The sequence below is a fragment of the Haemorhous mexicanus genome, chromosome 19, assembly GCF_027477595.1.
Source record: "Haemorhous mexicanus isolate bHaeMex1 chromosome 19, bHaeMex1.pri, whole genome shotgun sequence".
Lineage (NCBI taxonomy): Eukaryota > Metazoa > Chordata > Aves > Passeriformes > Fringillidae > Haemorhous > Haemorhous mexicanus.
Genome location: NC_082359.1, coordinates 2675272 through 2693957, shown reverse-complemented (window position 1 = coordinate 2693957; position 18686 = coordinate 2675272). Strand labels below are relative to the sequence as shown.

Below are 18686 nucleotides of genomic sequence, written 5' to 3'. Positions count from 1 at the left end.
CCCGGTGGAGGGGACACGCCGTGGAGGGGACACCCCGTGGAGGGGACACGCCGTGGAGGGGACCCGCCGTGGAGGGGACACCCCGTGGAGGGGACACCTCGTGGAGGGGACACCCCGTGGAGGGGACACCCCGTGGAGGGGACACCCCGTGGAGGGGACACGCCGTGGAGGGGACACCCCGTGGAGGGGACACGCCGTGGAGGGGACACCCCGTCCAGGGGACACCCCGTCCAGGGGACACGCCGTGGAGGGGACCCGCCGTGGAGGGGACCCGCCGTGGAGGGGACACCCCGTGGAGGGGACACGCCGTGGAGGGGACCCGCCGTGGGACGGCGCTGCTGGCAGCGCATTCCCCGTGGCAGAGCCCCTCGGGCAGCGGCAGCCCCGGCCCGGCTCCCCGGCAGCGCCTCCCGTCTGAGCCATCTAGTGCCCAGCGCAAGAACTGGGACTGACCCAGCCTCTCCCCCGCAGGGACCGGCCCGGCCGCTCTGGAGAACAGGCTCTCCTGCCCCTGGGCCGGCCAGGGCTGTGCCGGCAGGAGCCCGGAGATGCCGCACGGAAAGCGGCCCTTAGCTGCAGGTAGGAGCGCAGCGCGCAGGGGGCCGGGGCGGACCGAGGGAGCGGCTCTGCTGGGGCTGCAGGTGAGCTGAGCTGGGCTGGGCGAGACCTCCTGCTCCTCCTGAGCTCCAGCTAGGCACAGCAAGGCTTGCAGCTCCTGGGAATCCTCCCTCTGCTTTTCAGGCTTTGTGTTCCTGTGGCGTGCTCTAAGGCTGCGCGCTTGTTTTAAGGGATGAAAATAATGACCTCTGGCTGGAATTCTCCTGTTTGCAGAGATTTCAATGCTATTCCAAGGGAGCTGCAGTTAGCTGTGCTTGAGTGAACACCCTAGACTGAAAACACTTTCTTTTTTAGTGTGTTGGGCATAATCTTTGTTATGTCATTTCTTAGGTAAGTTCCTTTTACTAAGTTATTCTTTTTTTCAAAAGTTTCCATAGCTGTCGCTTGATTTGCCAGCTTTGAATCTTAACTCTGCCTCTGTCCCCTTTATCCTTTCAAAGGAAAACTTTTCCTCTTTACAGACCCAGTTTCATTTAAAAGCTCTAAGTAAGAGCCAATTATTCAGGAACTAACAAATTCTTGCTTCCTTCTTGCTGCATTTTTTCCCCCAAATCTTTGTAAGAGATTTAATGGTGGTGTAAGGAGCTTCTAACTCAAACCCATCAATATATATCTATCCTTCATACTGGTTTATCACAGCCTGGCATTACATATTTCTCTATATTGAAATTCATCAGCTGTTCTTTGCCCTGTTTCACAAATGTTTTCAAGTTTTGAAGTTTTCCATAACTTTTGCTAGCTCCATATGTTATCTTTACTATTTCATTACTGGGTCACAAGTAAATATATTGAACATGCTGCCTCTGGCATCCATAGGACACCCCACTCAGCTTTTCCAACTTGAAGTTTTGATCATTCCTTCTTCTTTTGAAACTTGTATTGGATTAAAAATGATCACCTGACAGCTGCTTCCCAGGATATCCTGTTAGTGACTTTAGGGAGTTAGTAGTTAAACTGCTCAAGGAGCAGATGAACATATCCTTGTCCTTGGGATCACATCCCCTATCTGTGAGCTCTGCTCCTCTTCCCTTGTGAACCTGTCTGTGGGTTTGCCTCTCCAGGATAGATTGCACAGGCACATCATGCTGCTTCTGAAATGCAACATTTCCTCCTACTGATTTTTTTTCCCCCTTGGTACCTAAGTAAGGCTGATTGCTTAGGAAGTCTTGGGAGCCTTTTCAGAAATGAAAAGGTAGCAGTGGCCCTTAGCACCTGGTGGGTGACTGGCTGTAGTGAAAGCCTGGTGGTTTTGGAGCTGGCATGCTTAGAGCTCTCCCCTGGGTCTGCTATTGATCTTGGCATGTTCCTGCTTTTGAAGGGACTGATCCTTGAAACCAGGCTCCAGGAAATCATTTAAGGATGTGTTTGCATCCTGCTGAGCACTGAAACTGTGAGGATTTCTGTGGGAAGGAAACTCATCTTGAAAGAGACACAGTCTTTATCAGCCTTCCCTAATTAGCACTCTCTCTTCCTGGGGTGATACTCTCCACAGCATCCCCTGGGCTGCAGGAAGCCAGTGCTGGGGTTAAGTCCCCACCTGCCCAAGGCTTGCCTGGTCCTGTGCCCTGAGAGCTCTGTTTCTGAGCTGCCTGAGCTGGGGGCAGGTGCTTGCTGTGCTGTTTGCACACCTCTGGTGCCCTCCTGCCAAGGCACAGCTGGTTCTCCAGCGGGCTCCCAGCTCCTCACGGGTCTGTCAGCTCTTTTGCTGCTGTCTCTCAGTTCTTTGGCACTCAGTTTCTAGGGCTTCACACCTTCCCCTGTGTAATCCACTCCCAGGTCTCTTGTGTGCCACAGCCAGGCTTTAAAGTGTTTGGGAGCCAGCAAGAGTCCATTCTGGGGTTTGTTCCCAGAGCTACTAATTAACAGGGAAGCCCAAAATCTCTGTTTTGCATGAAAGTAAGTGGAGGCTTGGACAGGCAGTGTGATTTATTGCATTTATTTAGCACCAGAAACAGGGGAAAATCCCCTTTCACTCCCCACACCTCAGTGCTGTAACCCCAAGGCCACATGTATCCCTTCCCCCAGCCCCTGCAGCAGAGTCAGGGTGGGTGCCCAGCTGGAGCTGGGGAGGTTTGGTGCAGGGGGATCCCCTCCCCTGTGCTGAGGAGGTGTTTGGCCTCACCTGCATCATCTTCTCTCATCTTTGACCTCCCCTGGCATGGCAGGGCTGTGCCTGGGCAGGGCTGAGCTGAGCCCAGCTCAGGAAGGGGCTGTGTGACAGCTGTATCCCCAAACATCCATCCCAGCTTTAATTACTCTGACACTGTTTCCTGGGTGTAATTAGCAGCTGAGAAAATCTGAGTGTGATTTTAATAAGCTGAGAGTAATGCAATTTGTCTTTTCTGTATGAGATGCTTTGCAAATAAAAGCTGTAATTAAAAAGCACATGCACAGGGCAGGCAGCAACTGTGCTGTGGGTGTGTGGCTGCTCTGTGTGCAGCGTGCCTGGCACATGGCCTGCCCTGGCACAGGGGTCCCCCTTTGGGACAGTCTTCATCAGGGGGTTCCTGAGAGAGTGTAAAAGCTGCAGCATGTAAAAGCTGCAGGATTTGGCTCAAATGTGGCTTTTACAAAAGGCTCTTCCCTGTCTTCACAGATGCCCTTTGATATACTGTTGGTTTTTGATAAGAATAAGTCCCCTGGGTGTCAGCCTCCCCACTGCTTTTCATTCCTGTCACTATTGTGTTTCTGTGTTCTCACCCAGGAGCCCAAATTAGCTCGAGGCTGGTGGGATCTCTGTGGCAGAGGCCAGCAAGGCAGCCAGGGTGGCATGGGGGGAGTCAGGAAGCCTTTTCAAGAGCAGCCAGCTTTTCTGGTGGCCTCAGATCTGAACAGTCAGACCAGGCCCTGGACAGTGCCTCTTTCCTGCTCTTTCCTGCTCCTTCCTGCTTTCCTTTAAAAAGTCCATATTTATAAAAGGATAATCTCTTTTATCTAGTCTTCTGTCTGTGCACAATTCTGTCCTGCCCTGCTGAAGTTCAAGGTTCCTTTCTGTGGGAGCTCTCACAAGGAAGCAGCCCTGTTAAACCCCAGGGTCTGGTTCCCACAAACTCCTGTGACACATCAGGTGAAGGGTTCCTCTTCCTCAGTGCTATGGGGCACCTGAGGGGACAAGGTGGAGACAGAGGCACAGCAGCTGGCAGAAAATGGTCACACCCACAGCATCAGAGGGCTGGAGAGAGAAGGAACATTGCTCCAGCCTGTGGGAAGCCCTTTTGCCTCTATCTGCAGGGGAAGGTGAGAGCCTTTCCCATGGAAGGCCACTCTACCCCCTGCAAAAGTCCATTTGTGCCTGGTGGCACTGATTGCTGTGGCTCTGAAAGTTTAGGAGGTGTCTGTGTTTGTAGCACCCTGCTCTCAACCTGTGGGAGACACCCTGATCCTTGGGAGTGCATTGCCTGTGGCATCCCATGCATTGCCATTTCTGCCTGGGAAGGTCGGGGGCTCAAGGGGCTCAGGTGCATAGAGGGGGTTTGAAGCAGCTTTGTGCTGTGCCATGCAGGTGGGACTGGCCCACTCTGCCAGCTAATTGCAGCCCTGGCACGTTGGGCAAACAAACCAAGCCCTCCCCAGAGATCAGGGGGAATCATGGCAGAGCATCTGTGGGTCCCACTGGCAGTGGAAGTGGGAGCAGCTGTGGGAAAGCACCAGCAAGTGCCCCATGGCAGCCCAGAGAGGCTGAGCAGCCCCTGTGTGTGGGAGAGGGAGAGGGGGAGAGCTGCTGGGGCTGAGCCTCTGTGCCTGGCTGTGTGTCCAGTCCCTGTGCAGGGCTGTGTGTCCAGCCCCTGTGCCTGGCTGTGTGTCCAGGTCCTGTGCCTGGCTGTGTGTCCAGTCCCTGTGCCTGGCTGTGTGTCCTGTCCCTGTGCCTGGCTGTGTGTCCAGCCCCTGTGCCTGGCTGTGTGTCCAGTCCCTGTGCAGGGCTGTGTGTCCAGCCCCTGTGCCTGGCTGTGTGTCCAGCTCCTGTGCCTGGCTGTGTGTCCAGTCCCTGTGCCTGGCTGTGTGTCCAGCCCCTGTGCCTGGCTGTGTGTCCAGCCCCTGTGCCTGGCTGTGTGTCCAGTCCCTGTGCCTGGCTGTGTGTCCAGTCCCTGTGCCTGGCTGTGTGTCCAGTCCCTGTGCCTGGCTGTGTGTCCAGTCCCTGTGCCTGGCTGTGTGTCCAGTCCCTGTGCCTGGCTGTGTGTCCAGCCCCTGTGCCTGGCTGTGTGTCCAGGTCCTGTGCAGGGCTGTGTGTCCAGTCCCTGTGCCTGGCTGTGTGTCCAGCCCCTGTGCCTGGCTGTGTGTCCAGCCCCTGTGCCTGGCTGTGTGTCCAGCTCCTGTGCCTGGCTGTGTGTCCAGCTCCTGTGCCTGGCTGTGTGTCCAGCCCCTGCAGCCCGTGTGCTCCTCCCAAAGCCAAGTGTGTGTTCCCAGAGCTGTGCAGGTACAGGCTCTGCCTCCAGCCCAGCTGGGCCCCTCACACTTCCCAACCTGGGTTCCAAGTGCTTTGGGGCAGAGGTTTGTATTCTGGTCTCTCATAAGCAAATGGCCATTTCTGGTGCCCTTGCAGCAGCTAAACAAGCAAGCCCTGAAGGAGGCTGGGACAGGCAGGAGATGAAGCAGGCAGGGACTCTTTTCTCTGATCTGTACTTGAGGGGTGAGTCCTGTTTTCCTGGCAGCACGAGGCATCTCTCAGGACAGGAGACTGGTTGGTGTTTGAGCACCTGTCCTTTCCTCTGTCCTGTGTTATGCTCTGCCCAGGGAAGGAGGTGCTGCAAGCACCAAACCTGCCAGATTTCTGCTTTCAGGTGCAGAGGCCAGTCAAGACAGGCTCCTGTCTCTGGAGTCTCCTTCTGTAGGAACTTTGTGATGCCCTTGTGGACAGCACAGAGTCACCCAGTGGTTTCAGTGTACAGCCTTGGGCTGGTGGAAGCTGAACATGCTCAGTGCTTTGCTGTGGTGGCTGTGAGAGGAGCCTGTCCCACAGGTGGGCTGTGGCTCATGGTCTGCACCAAGACTGACCTGTGCTGTGTATTTCTGTCCTATGGTCTGATGGGTTGCAAATGGCCACACAGACATGAACTGTATTGCCCAAGCCTTAGCTGGGCTAAATGTGAGCCTGAAGCACTAGGGCAGTATTGGCTCTGCAGTGACTTCTTTAGAAATAAAAAATTCATCTATTTCCTGTTGTTTTGAGGAGCAAACCCAGAGAGAATGAAGTGCTGACAACCACTGGAATAAAAGAGTTGTATGTCCAGATTTTTATGTAGGGCATGAGCTGTCTTGCTTGGTGTGCACCTTTCCTGTCTAGGGCTATATGAGCTATTTGTATGTCTGCTGAGCACCCTCCTCACCTGCCCACAGCAGGGAAAGGGGTCCCAGTGTAAAGGTCCATGGAACTCTTGTTTCTGAGTGCTCATCCCCAAGGTAGGTTTGCCCTCTGAAGCCTGGCACTAGTGTAGCCAGAATGTGCATAGTCCCTGTCCATTCAGTGCAAATCAGAGCTTTATCCACAGCCTTCCCAGGGACTCAGTGGGATTTCTTCCCTCACAGCACCTAACAGCCATCAGTGGCTCTTGGCTGGGTTGATTCCCACCCCACTGGGAGCCCAGTGGCCCAGAAGGCACCCCCAGGGCTGGGGAAGCAGGGTGACAAGTGGGGAGGACAGATTTGGGGGTGGCTGCACTGCTGCTGTGCCCATCCCTCTCTGAGAGGCTCCACCCTGACCCTGCCAGGGGTCCCATTGAAATCCTGCCACACTGAGGTAACCCAGGAGAGATTCTGCCTTACCAGGACGTGCTGAATTTGATGCTGGGAGGTTTCATTTGTTGCTCCAAGAGCAGTAGAGCTGATCCTTCAGCAGAAACTGCTGGGAAAGGAACAGGAAATTGTGGGGCTTCCTGAGAAGCACAGCTCTCACAAGGCAAAGTTTGGGTGGGCTGTACACTCAGATCTCTGTGGGTCATTGTTCATTCATGTCCAGGAATAACTTCTAAGCCTCACATCTCCAAGTCCTATTAATTCTTAAGCAGAATGTAAAGTGGACCTTGGCTCTTGCTGGGAAAGTCTGTGTTCCTCTGCTTTTAGAGCCCTCTTGCTTAGGTTAGACTTTAACAGTGATTAGTTACCCAACAACTTTCTGTAATAATCTGCAGGTTTTCCATTAAGTGGCAAACACTTTGTACTTCCCCCCAGCACCTCTGTGGCAATCTAACCTGCTGTCATTTTTCCCAAGGAGATGGAGGGTGCTACCTTCACATTTTATTAATTTCCTGTTTCCAGCAGAGGAGAGACCAAAGCCTTGAGGAACACTGAGCACAACATCCCATGGAGCCCTGGGCTCAGTGCTGTAGATCAGTGTCAGCTCTGCTGTCACTTCCAGCTGCCTCTGTATATCAGGCATGTGACAGGGAAGAAAGGAGATGTCTAGGAACATGGTTAAGGAATCTGGGGAGAGATTCCTTATTCCAGCCCAGGCACTGACCTGCTCTGAAGCCCTGGGCAGGATTGTTGTCCTGTCTCTGAAGTGGGACATGAATGCTTTGATCATGTGGGTCTGTAAGGCTCCCTGGCCCTGATAGTAGCTTTAAAATGCTGCTAAGTAGTGAAATTATTTTTGTGGTGATGGTGATAAGAATTCAGCAGTCTGGACAGGTTATGGAGTTTGGAGATCTTCTTGTAGGTGCAGCAAGTACCAGAGGTTCATATTTGGTAGGCAGCTTTGCACAGTCTCCCCTGTGTGTCTGTCTCTTACCATGAGTATCAGTGGAAAATTAGGGGAAGTAACCTAACATGACTCTGTTCTTCCTCTTTGTGTTTACAGTTTAGATAGAGTTTACTTTGTCACCCACCCAGCATGTTTAGGTTGTCTCCAAACAATGCTGTAAAAAACGTGCTGCACCTTGAGCAAGTGGGGAGCTTTCCTTGGGAGGCATGGGGTCTGCTGCAGTTGGGGTTGTACTGAAAAGTACCTCTTGGGTCAGGTTCTTGTTTGATACCAGAACACCTCATTGTTGTTTCTGTTTCATTCCCAAGAGCTCCAAAGCCAGGCCCTCCCCAAAACAACAGAACAAGAGGGAGTAGTTTATTGAGATTATGTAATTTGCAGGAGAGTGCAAATATAGTAGAGCAAATCTTACATCTGTAAGAGAGAGCTAGTTTGTCCTGGATCTGAAAAAATCTCTTTGGCAGCATCCCTGGCAGTTAAAAGGGGTTCTCAGTTGCGTGTCTGCTTTCAAGTCCTTTGACACTATCAAAGCAGAGCCATTCCTCAGGGTAAGAGAGACCCAGACTGTGATGTGCACAGAAATGCTCCTTTGCTCGAGATGGCACAGTGTTGTGTGGTCAGGGGACATCTCTGGCTAGAAGAGTAACCTGTGAACAGGTAAAGGCACTGTTCTTCTCCAGTTCAGTTCCCTATGCATTGCACAAGCAGCCCTTCTTGCAAGGGTCATTCCCAGATCTCCCTTCCCCACCCAAATCTGAGAATTACCCACAGAGGCTCCTGTCAGTACGAGGCTTTGGTTCTTGGAGCTGGTGGCATTTGTTTGGCTGCTGTTGCATGATCCTGTGGCTCTTGGTGCAGTTCCTGGTGGAGGACAGCAACTCTGTGAATTCCACTTTGTGAAAGCCTGGACTGGCTCCTGCCTTTTCCAATTGCATCATCTGAGAGCACACAGAAACTTCTTGTTAGCCCTGGACTCTCCCTTTATACAGCAATCACAGACCTACCCAACTGATTGTTGATTGATTATTGGGCAATCACAGACCTGCCCAGCCTTTGAATTAGACAAACCTGGTCCTAATGCCCGATGTGGCTCTTCATGGTCAAACAAGCCCTTCAGTGAGTGGCCATAGAGAGAAATGGGGAGACTGACTCAGTGATCAGAATCCACTTTTATTGTGGGATACAAACACTTCTATACTATTTCAGGGAGACTGGCAATGGGTCCTGCAATGATTAGGTTAAAATCACATACACAAAGTTATGCATTTAACAACATCTCTTGCTTGCAGAGTTTAATGGGATTTTCTTTTTCTGGTAAACCTGTCTGATGTAATCTTCTTGCAATCCAGGTCTAATTTTCAAAGTTCCGTTTGCTTTTGCCAAGGCATCCTGTTATCAAATCTCTTACGTTAAGCAGGTCCAGAGTCCATCATCTGTCTTGTGTCCCCCAACACTCCAACAGTGAGTGATCAACAAAACTGAAATGAAGGAAGTCAAAAATGACTATTTTCCCTTTGGACAGAAGTGGTACATCCTTGAGAGATTTCCTCTCCATTCACAGGGTTCAAGATTTCCTCTGATGGGGAAGGGGAGGATGTGCCTCTTCCCAGGTCAGTGTCCAAGACACCACCATTTATGGGATGCACATTTCTTCTCCTCTGCAGAGCTCTCAGCCCCTATGGCCATGGAGCTGGGCAGTGCTCTAGCATCAGCCAACTTGGAAGAGTGTAGGAATGGGATTTTCTCTGTCAGGATGGGAATGGGGTCACCAGTGCTCTAATGCAGACAATGTCCTCCCTGTCAGGACTTGTGCCAGGAAATCCAGCAACTTGGCAGAGAATTGTTTGATGCATGAAGAAAAGAAACAATCCTGCCAGTATAGATTCACTCCTGGGACTACCTAACATCAAAGTATTGTCTCCATCCAACTCTGATCTTTGCTCCCCACCCTCAGCACTGTTCCCTTTACCATGAGAAAGTACAGCATGGAAAGTGCTGGACCACTCTGTTCTCATCTTGCCCTGAGAGCCAGCAATTCTTCAGGGACAGGGAGGGGGAAGGGTGGCATGCCTTTACTGCTCAAAGATAGGGCTTCATTACATCAGCCTCCCCTCCTGACCACTCCCATATATGAAGCCTTGCTGCCACTCAGCTCTGTGCGACCGGTCTTGGTTTTGGAGTCCCTGCTCCTGGGAACTCTTGAGGAATAAGGGGCAAGAGAACCAGGCAGAAGTGCCTTCTTTTGGTGCCACTGGCTGAAGGTGAACTGCATCCAGGGAGAACAGAGCTTTGAAATTAGTGAGTAAACAGCTGATTTTATCTTGGCATCTCCACATTGGTTGGATTGGGGTGGGAAGTAGAGGAGTTGTTTCTTCCCCTTTATTGTGTACCTTTCCAGCTCATTAATCCTATTTCATTAAGGGGTGCCTTTGTTTCACAAGCCTGCAGGCTCAGGTTTGAAGAACAAGTGTTTCTCTGTGGCAAGGATGGACAGGACCTGATCTACTGTGCTGCTTTTGGCTTGGTTCAGTTAGCAAAGGCAGCAGGGTCTCTGTCCAAGCACCCTGAGCAGCTGCTGAGCCACCCTGTAGGGGAGCTGCTGTGCCTTGGTAGGACTGCTGGCTTCAAGAAGGATTGGGGCTTCTGACAGGCTGAGATAAGAGCAAGACCTGGAAGTCTGGTGTGCTGGGATCTCAATCCCATCACTGGGGAAGACATTTCACCTCTGCATGGCCCATCCAGCCCTTGGAAGGTACTGTCTACCACCCAAGCTGGTGCTGGTCTCTGCTCCTTTTTGGGTTATAGAGGTGTCTGGAAAGGTTGGTGCAGGGTCATTGACCTGAGTGTCAGGTTTTGCAGGTGGCATAAGTGACAAGGACTGCTGATAAGAGAAGTGCTGTTTTGGCAAGCTGATACAGGAAAGGCTCCCAAAACGACCAGAGAGGTCAGAGCTATGCAAACATGGGAAGGCAGATTTCATGGGGTCCTAAAGGTGAGAAATTCTTACTTCAGTCAATGTCCCTCTGGCAGGTGGTGCTCATCAGAGAAAGCAAGGTCTAAGAAGTGGCTGAAATCCACAGATCTTGGATCCCTCTTCTTTCCATAGCATTCTGTGCTTCCTGACAAATGTAAGCCCTGTTGGTGTGGGAGGTAAAGCATAAAGCACTCTCAACTTTCTTACCTGGTACCTGGGGGAAAGGCCAGGAGGCAGGTGCAGAACCAGAAAAGCTGCAGGGGCAATGGGATGATGCTGAGGGTGTGATCCAGAAGCAGGGTGGAAGGGCAATGCTGTGGGAGAGAACAGAGGTCCTGGGGCAGAGCAGGCAGAGCACTCAGTAGAGCACAGGTCAGGGATCATTTGTGTACGTGGAAAGTGGCCTGTGAAGGAGGAAGAAATACTCTGAAATAAATCAAGCAGTTCACATTTAATTCTTTGTAAGGAGAAAAAAAAAAATGTTGCAAAGAACTATCAAGGGCAACTGTATTTGTATGAAAATGAGCAAATTCTGCCCAGGCAAATGAATATTTAGACACATGAAGGACCAGAACAGCACCTGGGACACTCTCTGCTCATTACCAGACCAAAAGAACGGCCCTCTCCTATGTGTGTTTAGAAAACAAAGACCTGCTCCTGCTCTGGGCTGGATCCCCTCTAACATGTCAGAGGTGGGCTCTCCAGGACCAGGGCTTTTCCTCTCAAGGTCCCAGTCCTGGGCTGCATTTCCTGATCCAGGTGTCCACAGCAAACAGGAGTGAGATCAGGAGAGGTGAAGCCATTCAGACCAGCCCTGTGGTCATTAAGGGATTCACCTACCTGTAGAGTCTTGGTTTAGCAAACACAGGTGAATTTAAGCAGGTAGCTACAAACTTTTTTTTAGTTGGAAACAGCTCTTTTCCAACTTCAGCTGGAGTCTCTGAAACCTCTTCAGTGAATTCAGTCTTGAGTTCATTTATTATAACTGGAATCCGGGGTTTTCAGTGGCCTCACCCACCCATCCAGATGCTCTGCAGTCTATAAAATACACAGTTATCTGCTGTGGCAGGTATAACATTGCACAAACCTTACAGAAAAATTACACAAACCCTTCTTCAGAGCACCAAGAAAGTCAGAAGTTTCAATGTGCATGTGCAGGACCTGTCCAAGTGCAGCAGTCAGGTGAGACTGGGGAAAACCTCTAGCCTAGAGAGAGAGGGCATAGCTCATTTTTTGCCCTTCAGTTTCCCCTTTCCCTGTTCTTTCACCTTTTTTGTCCTCCTATCTTCATTCATTTATTTTGTCCTCCTTCATTCCCACTTTCTCTGTTTTTCTCTTCACCAGTTTAAATTTTCTTCTTTCCCTTTCCCTTTTTATTTGGAGATAGTGAGGTTGAGGGGAAGCTGTGTGGGACTGTGTTGCTGAGCTCAGTGCTGGCTGCTGGGGGAAAGGCAGTTCTGTCAGCTGCAAGAACACAGTCCCTTTGGTGGCCTGGCAGAAAGGCTTTGCAAAGATTAAAGGCTTTATAAAGCCACTAGATAAATGGCACAGATGGATGTAGGTTTTGGAAATTGCAGAGCTTGACATAAAATTAATGAGTAAGATTGAGTTGAGACAGCAGAAAGATAAGATTGAGGAAAGATGAGGAAAGAAGGCAGAACTCTGGACAGAGGACAGTCACCCTTTTCTGGAAGGGAGAAGCAGAAGGGCTTCTTCTGCAACAGCAACCAGCAACCTCCAAACACCGAGGAGTCCCAGTGCTTCACACAGCACTGTCCCAGCAATGCTGCTGCTGCAGCTGCCTCTGAGCTTAGAAGGATATCACCAGAACTGGTTAACCAGTGTGGCTGGCAAGAAAAGGTCAATAAACCTCCCTGATTCCCAGTTATCTTCCACTTGCTTACCTCTGTCCCAGAGGAAAGTGTGCACCTGTGGATGATTATGGGAAAACAGGTCACTAAAATGAAAGCACGTGGGTTTGGTGGGTGGCTCCATTTCACCAGGTGAGTTCCAGTGAAAGCAACTCTCACTGGAGGAGAAGGAGGTGCTTGGGCTGTGGACAAACATCTGCTTGTTTATTTTCAGCTCTGTAAGGCAACTTTGTGTCCCTGCTCTTAGTCAGCTCAAGCTTTTGCACGCTGGGCGTGTTTTCCGTTCTTAAAGTACTTTTTCTCTAAGTCTCCCCTTAAAGAGTGACTTTTCCAGGGCTTTTTCAGCTGTGATCTCTTCTTTGAATAAGCGTTTCTTGGGTCATATTTAGCCTAAATTAGAATTGTCTGCTACCCCTACAGCTGGCAGTTAGCTTCCCCGTGGAAGAGTAGAGTAAGGGGTCAAAAAGGGAACTGTTCTTTAGTAGGAAGAAGCCTCATGTGCTTATTAACAGCTCGGAGTTAGTGGGCACTCTAGGTGCTCTTTTTGATGCTCATGTTCAGGTAGTATTGGGTTGCAACACTGCTCTGTTAGAGGGGAAAGACTTCCTCATGGGAAAAATAGCTAACCTGCAACAAGAGGTAAACCTAAGGGACAAAATCTTGTCACAGCATCTATTCCACCAATGTGTTGGGATGTTAAAACATGGGGAAATGGTGGCTTTGGGTTACCTGTTCTGCCATAAAAAGTAGGAGTCTGAACTGTTGACCTGGTCTGTGCTTTGTGAGTCATTGCTGGGGTTGCTTCATGAAATTCCTACAGAAAAAATCAGCAAGGGTGGGGGGAAAGAAACAAAAAGAAAAATTCCCCGGAAGTGCCTCGGGTTGCCTGATGCTTTTCAGTGTCTGCAAGTTCTGTGACAAGAGGTATGAAGGCATTGCTTCATGTGCTGAAAGATGAATTTGTTGCTCAAGTTGCAATGTAACAGCACATCCTAATTTTTGGGAAGTTAAAGGTGACCATGCCATGAACATCACAATTGGAAGGAGGTGGCAAGTTCTTCAGGAGATTTTTTTTTTCTTTATTTGTAATGGGTTGAGAAGAGCAAGTCAGCAATGTATGTGCATTAAACATGGCATTATTGCTTGAGGTGTGGCTTTGCAGCTTGAAACACGTAAGGCTGAGTTATAACAGGGCTCCCTATTATATTAGTGCCTAGACAGAGATGCTTGATAGCTGCCAAATGTTATGAACAGCTGAAACAAGGTGGCTGTGCATAGCACACCCTGTACACAGCAGAGTGTTCGCCCTTTGGAACTGCAGGCACTGACTTCAGGTTTCACAACTTTCTCTGACCCCATCTTCAACTCCACTTGGGCATAAGTGAAAGAGTAACTTGCTGAGGAGCATCCAACTTGTTCCAGCTCTGTGCTGGTAAGAACATGGCACTGCAATGTCCTTGAGGAAGGACAAGATTTGCTTTGTTTGGTTGGGTCACTAATATAAACCCTGCCTGTGGGGTGAAATATTACAGTGGGATAAATACGATTTAGAACTGGGCTTTCTTACAGCCTTTCCATGTCACCTTGCACCTTCTGAGGCAAATGTGACAGGGAGACTCTTGTCTGACCTAGACCCACTTCAGGGATGTAGCAACTTTAGAACGATGAAAATATTAAGAATAAAACCTGGTACCATCACACCTACAGGGTCAGTAAATTAAGAAAAAGGTTCTGCTCAGTAGACTGCATCCTAAATTCCCCTGTTAATATTAAAGGTGTGCCAGACTAAAAGTGCAGGTTGATTTGTTTGGGGCAGAGACCAGACACCTTTCCACACTGTCTGCTTTTTCAGAGGATAGTTGTGTGCTCCTGTCACAACCTTTTGTGTGGAGCATCATGAGTCTCACAGCAATAAATCAGACACAGTGAGAGGGGTGTGTGTTAACAGCTGAATGTGGCCTGGACTCTGAAAGTGTAGCTCAGACTGGTGGTAGGAACAGCAGATTTTGTATCTCAAATCCTTCTGAGTACTTTCTGTGCCAGTATCTACTTTCCAGAAAGCTTCCATTTTTTGCTCAAGACCTCTTGGATAATAGCAATATAACTGAAGGGGCCTGTTCTCTTCATACAATGTCTTGAAAGGAGTATTTGAAAGTCACCTTTGGAAAATGGGCTCAGGCTATATTCCTTCCAAATATCTCAGGGCTGAAATGCTCGTGTTTTTTGGTACTGATTTTTCCACATGTAAATGTTAAACAGAACTCCATTTTGTGGCTATTATAGAAAAGATGATGTATTTTTAGGCAGGGAAAATATCACCCTAAAGCTTTTAATCTTGGAACTTGGCCAGATTTTGTTAATGAGTCAGTGTAGCACAGTTACTGTCCTGCAGCAGCAAGTGGAGATGTGGTGTGTCAAAGGTTGGCGTGGGGCAGGGGGACTGGGCTGCATTGCAGTTGAGGCATTAACCTCTTGCCTGAGCCCTGTGAGTCCAGAGACAGCATCTCTGTGCTGAATGCCATCCAGGCAGACTTTGCTTCATCCTGGGTTTGCAGAGAACCTTCTGGCTTGAAGTCAGGCTTAAGACATGTGGGCTTGGATCCTCACTGTGCCCAAGTTTCAGGCAAGCTGTGATTTGCTTGTGTTGCATTCTGGTTGGGCATTCAGCATTTCTGGGTGCTGAGCTTATGCTAAAGGAGGGTCTGGGGTTTCTGGCAAGCCATGGACAGGCACAGTGACCTGAGTTTTAGTAGCTGAGTCCATAAAGTCCAAGGACAGTTTGTACAGCTCCTTACCTCAGACTGGGTTCTGCTGGGTTTTGTGCTACACTTCAGCAACCTGGGAGCTGCAGCTGTGCTTCCAGACTTGGCACAAGCAGATGTGGAGGATTGTTGCTTAAAATCCTCAGTGAGATTTAGTGATGGAGGGCAGGTTTCTTCATCCCTGCCTTCCTGCTCTGCCATCCTGCCTGCCAGAGGGTGCTGCTGTGGCAGCAGGCCAAGCAGAACAGGCATTGCATCTCCTCATTGCAGCTGGAGCATTCATCTGATGCCAGCTGAAGGTGGTGTGGCTGTGATGGCTGAGGGGCAGCTGTGGGGGCTGAGCAGGTGCCCTGGCACTGCCAGCACTGCCCACCCTTGGCAGACAGGTTATTCCCACCAAGTGTAGTCACAGCTCAGTCTGGCAGTGTCTGGGTTTGAGCTGAAGGGACAGACACCAAATCCAGTCTGTCTGTGAGCACAAGGGTGTAGGCAGGAGCGGTGTGAGGGTACCTGGCCATGGAGAGACACCATGGGTTTAGAATCACAGAACCATTTAGGTTGGAAAAAGCCTTTAAGATCTTTGAGTCCAGCCATTAACCCAGCACTGCCAAATCACCACTAAAACACGTCCCCAAGTGCCATATCGACATGTTTTTTAAATCCCTCCTGGAGTGGTTACTACACAACTTTCTGGGGCAGCCAGACCACCATTTCAGTGAAGAATTTTTTCCTAACATTCAATCTAAAACTTCCCTGGTGCAACTTGAGCCCATTGTATTTGCTCACTTGCTCGATCAGAACTTCAGAGATAGCAACGAGGTGAGGAAAAATATTTGTACCACACAGTCACCAAATCCAGGAACACAGAATGTTTATCAACAGCAGAATCAATCTTCGTGGATCCTAAAATATGCATTTTGAGAGGTGTGGGTTCTTGACTCTTCACCTAGTCAATGATTACTTCTGCATTCCTCTGGTACTGTGAATTCAAACATAATGAGTTTCAATGGGTTCATCTCTGTGAGCAGGGCAGTACAAATACCAAATACAAGTTTTGGAGAGCTTTTAAGGGAAGATAGGTGGTTACTGCTACTTCTACAAGGATGTTTTGCCCCAGTGAAAGGGTTCACTTCCTGAGAAGGGACACTCAGAGGAGGCCAGTAAACACAGGTCTGTGCAAAAGACAGGATCCACTTCCAAATACTCTTGAGAGGTAAGGGGGAAACAGGAATTACCTTCATTGAGCCATTTTCCTCAGCCTGAAAGTGCTGGGTGGGATTTCTTTTTCAACAGAATGTGTAAAAATGGGACTTTTTTAGTAAGCAGATGAAAGCTTGCCAAAGGAGAATGATGGGACCAGACTAACCAGTCTGAATGAGTTCAGGTCTAATAAACAACTTCCAGTTTAATGGCAAAAGAGCACCTGAAAACATCTTTTACAACAGTTGGTTTGATGTTTTGATGAAGTGTTTTGACTTTAAATTGGGAGTGAGCATAACAAGAATTTTTTAATGGGTTTATAAAAACTCATTCTCTATTGTTTTAATAACTTGTGGTTTTGAGATTGAGTTTGCCAGTTGTGGATTTCTGGGAGGTCCTCAACTAGGAAACACTGTGAAACCCATGGGAAATGGGGAATTCTGTGTTTATTCCACCTTTCTGTCTTTTTTTTTTTCACTTCATAGTTTATGCTGAAGTGTCTTAAAATAAAAAATGTTGGATTTGATGCTAAAATTTCTGCAGGGAGACATGAGGGATTTTTGAGGAAAAAGTTGCTTCAAGAGGAAATTATTGTCCCTCTCTCAGTGAACTCAGAGTTTGATCTACTTTGGGCAGAATAATACATGCCATGGGGCTTCAGAAAAGCCCGTGCCTGTGCAGGAGTCACAACCTGTGATCACAAGAGCTCTCTTTGAGTCACAAGAGCTCTCCTGAGCAGCACCTGGGGCCCAACTGAGCAGCCCCTTCACACACAGACTCAGTGCTCAGTTCTTTTCAATGTTGATTATCTCAGCAATAAGCAGGGACCACTGATCCCCACTGAGGCCTTTCTCCTGCAAGCTGATGTGTGTCCAAGAGTCTGCAATGCTGGGATTAACCAAGAGGGGAGTGCTGGCCCCTGCACAGACACCAGCACGGAGGCACCGTCAGTGAGGAAGGCTTTTAACTGAGTTGGATGGAGGTGCTGTGTTTCTCCAGGTGGGAGCAGTGCCTAGGTCTGAATTTGGAAGCCTCTTTGGGCCTCTTCATGGCTTGGCTGAACCTCTGTTTTAGTTTCCCTCTCGCTGGTGGAGCTGCAGACTGTGTAAGACCTCAATTACAATATCTCACGATGGAGCATCAGCGTTTGTGATGTGTCACAAGGGCATGGCCTGTGTCCTGTGACAAGAGTTCAGGTGTCCAAACTGTCCTTGCATTTTCTGTGCTGCCTGGGGAAAGTAGGGCAGCCTATCTCAAAGCTAATGGCCCAGTGGTGGCTGCTGGGCTGCGAGAGGGAGCACAGGGAGCTCTCAGGAGTGGGTGCTGGGGTATGAAGCTCTTGCAAGATGGGTTTAAAGCAGAAAACTGTTGGTTTGAGTTTGTGGTTAAAGTTTTCAGCGTTGTCAGTGGATGCTTCATTTACTGCTTCATTTGGGAACAAAGCAGTGCCTGATCAGACCTGGGGTCCTTTGTCATCCCCTGGTATCCCACTGTTCTCTTCCCACTGCTCTCTCCCCACATCTCCTTCTCCTGTTCCAATTCTCCTGGCACTTTCCCTGACCATGGCAGATTGCTCATCCCTACAGAACACCCCAGCCCTCTTAGAGGAGATGTCAGACCCTGCATCTCCTGCCTGACACTAACTAGCAACCCCCTGTTGCACTGGGGTACTTTTAATTCAAGCCCAGTGTCACGTTTAAATAAGGTTGTGCATGTAGTGACACACCTGAGCACAGCTCACTGGGGCTGCTTGTACAAGCATAGCCCTGCTGCTTGCTGGTCCTACCCCTCTCCTAAAGTGAGGCAAGCAGGCTACTTCTTAAATTCCATGACTAACACTGGCTGGTGGACCTTTATAACAGTGAGAAATAATTGTATTGCTTTTAAGTGCTTTATAGCCCCTGTCTCTTGGAGAACTTTTGCTGCTGCCAAAGCACTCTGTGACTGAAGCCAGGCTTCCAAACAGCTGGATTTGGCAGAGATGGGGAGGTTAAAGCCAGCCTCAGCAGACAGTGGCTGGGGAGCCTGCTCAGGTGGTAGCCTGCAGCTGCTGCTCCACTCCCATTAATAAATGATAATGGGGACTCAACTCAGAGCCAAGGTTCAAACAGACTATTGCTCCAAAAACTCAGCTGTTCCTGCAGTGTGCCTGCCCAGGACACAAGGGGTGTGGAGAGGTGGGTTAGCAGTGGGTGTCTGCAGGCTCCTGATCCTTCTCTGATTTCTGTACATCAAACCAAACACACATTTGGCTCTGCTGTGCCATGGCTGGGAAGGCAGTGAGGGCTGTGCTTCCCTCTGGGGTCAGGCCTGGGATGGGCTAAGGAGCTTCTGGGAGCTGAGCTGGCAGCAAAGGTGGAGAGGATGATCCTCAGCTGGGCTTGCTCTCTGCTCATTGCTGGAGAAGAGAAATCTGCAGGTCTGGAGCTCATACATCTGCTGCTTCCTGGGCAGGATCAGAGTGACAGATTGCACAGCTACACCTTCCTTCAGAGCATTCCCTGGAGTTACAGAGGCACGGGGTGGTGCAGCACAGGGTCAGTATCTCTGCAGGGCAGCCTCTG

At 49.6% G+C, this 18686-nt stretch overlaps 1 protein-coding gene across 6 annotated transcripts in view; it reads left to right on the top strand.

Annotated features, from left to right (window-relative positions):
* The first annotated feature begins 427 nt into the window (after window positions 1–427).
* Window positions 428–18686, top strand: part of GGT1 (gamma-glutamyltransferase 1) — a 31535-nt gene continuing 13276 nt past the window's right edge. Inside the window, exons 1-2 of one of the 6 annotated variants that reach the window (XM_059863948.1) lie at window positions 9458–9613; window positions 10166–10307. Coding sequence is in view for 2 of the 6 variants with exons in the window: in XM_059863945.1 (XP_059719928.1) it covers window positions 935–948 (14 nt within the window). In the remaining 4 variants the exon portion in view is untranslated. Of the gene's footprint in view, window positions 642–775; window positions 949–9457; window positions 9614–10165; window positions 10308–10345; window positions 10444–18686 lie in introns of those variants that run through there. The other 5 variants (XM_059863947.1, XM_059863949.1, XM_059863945.1 and 2 more) reach the window with 5 other exon arrangements.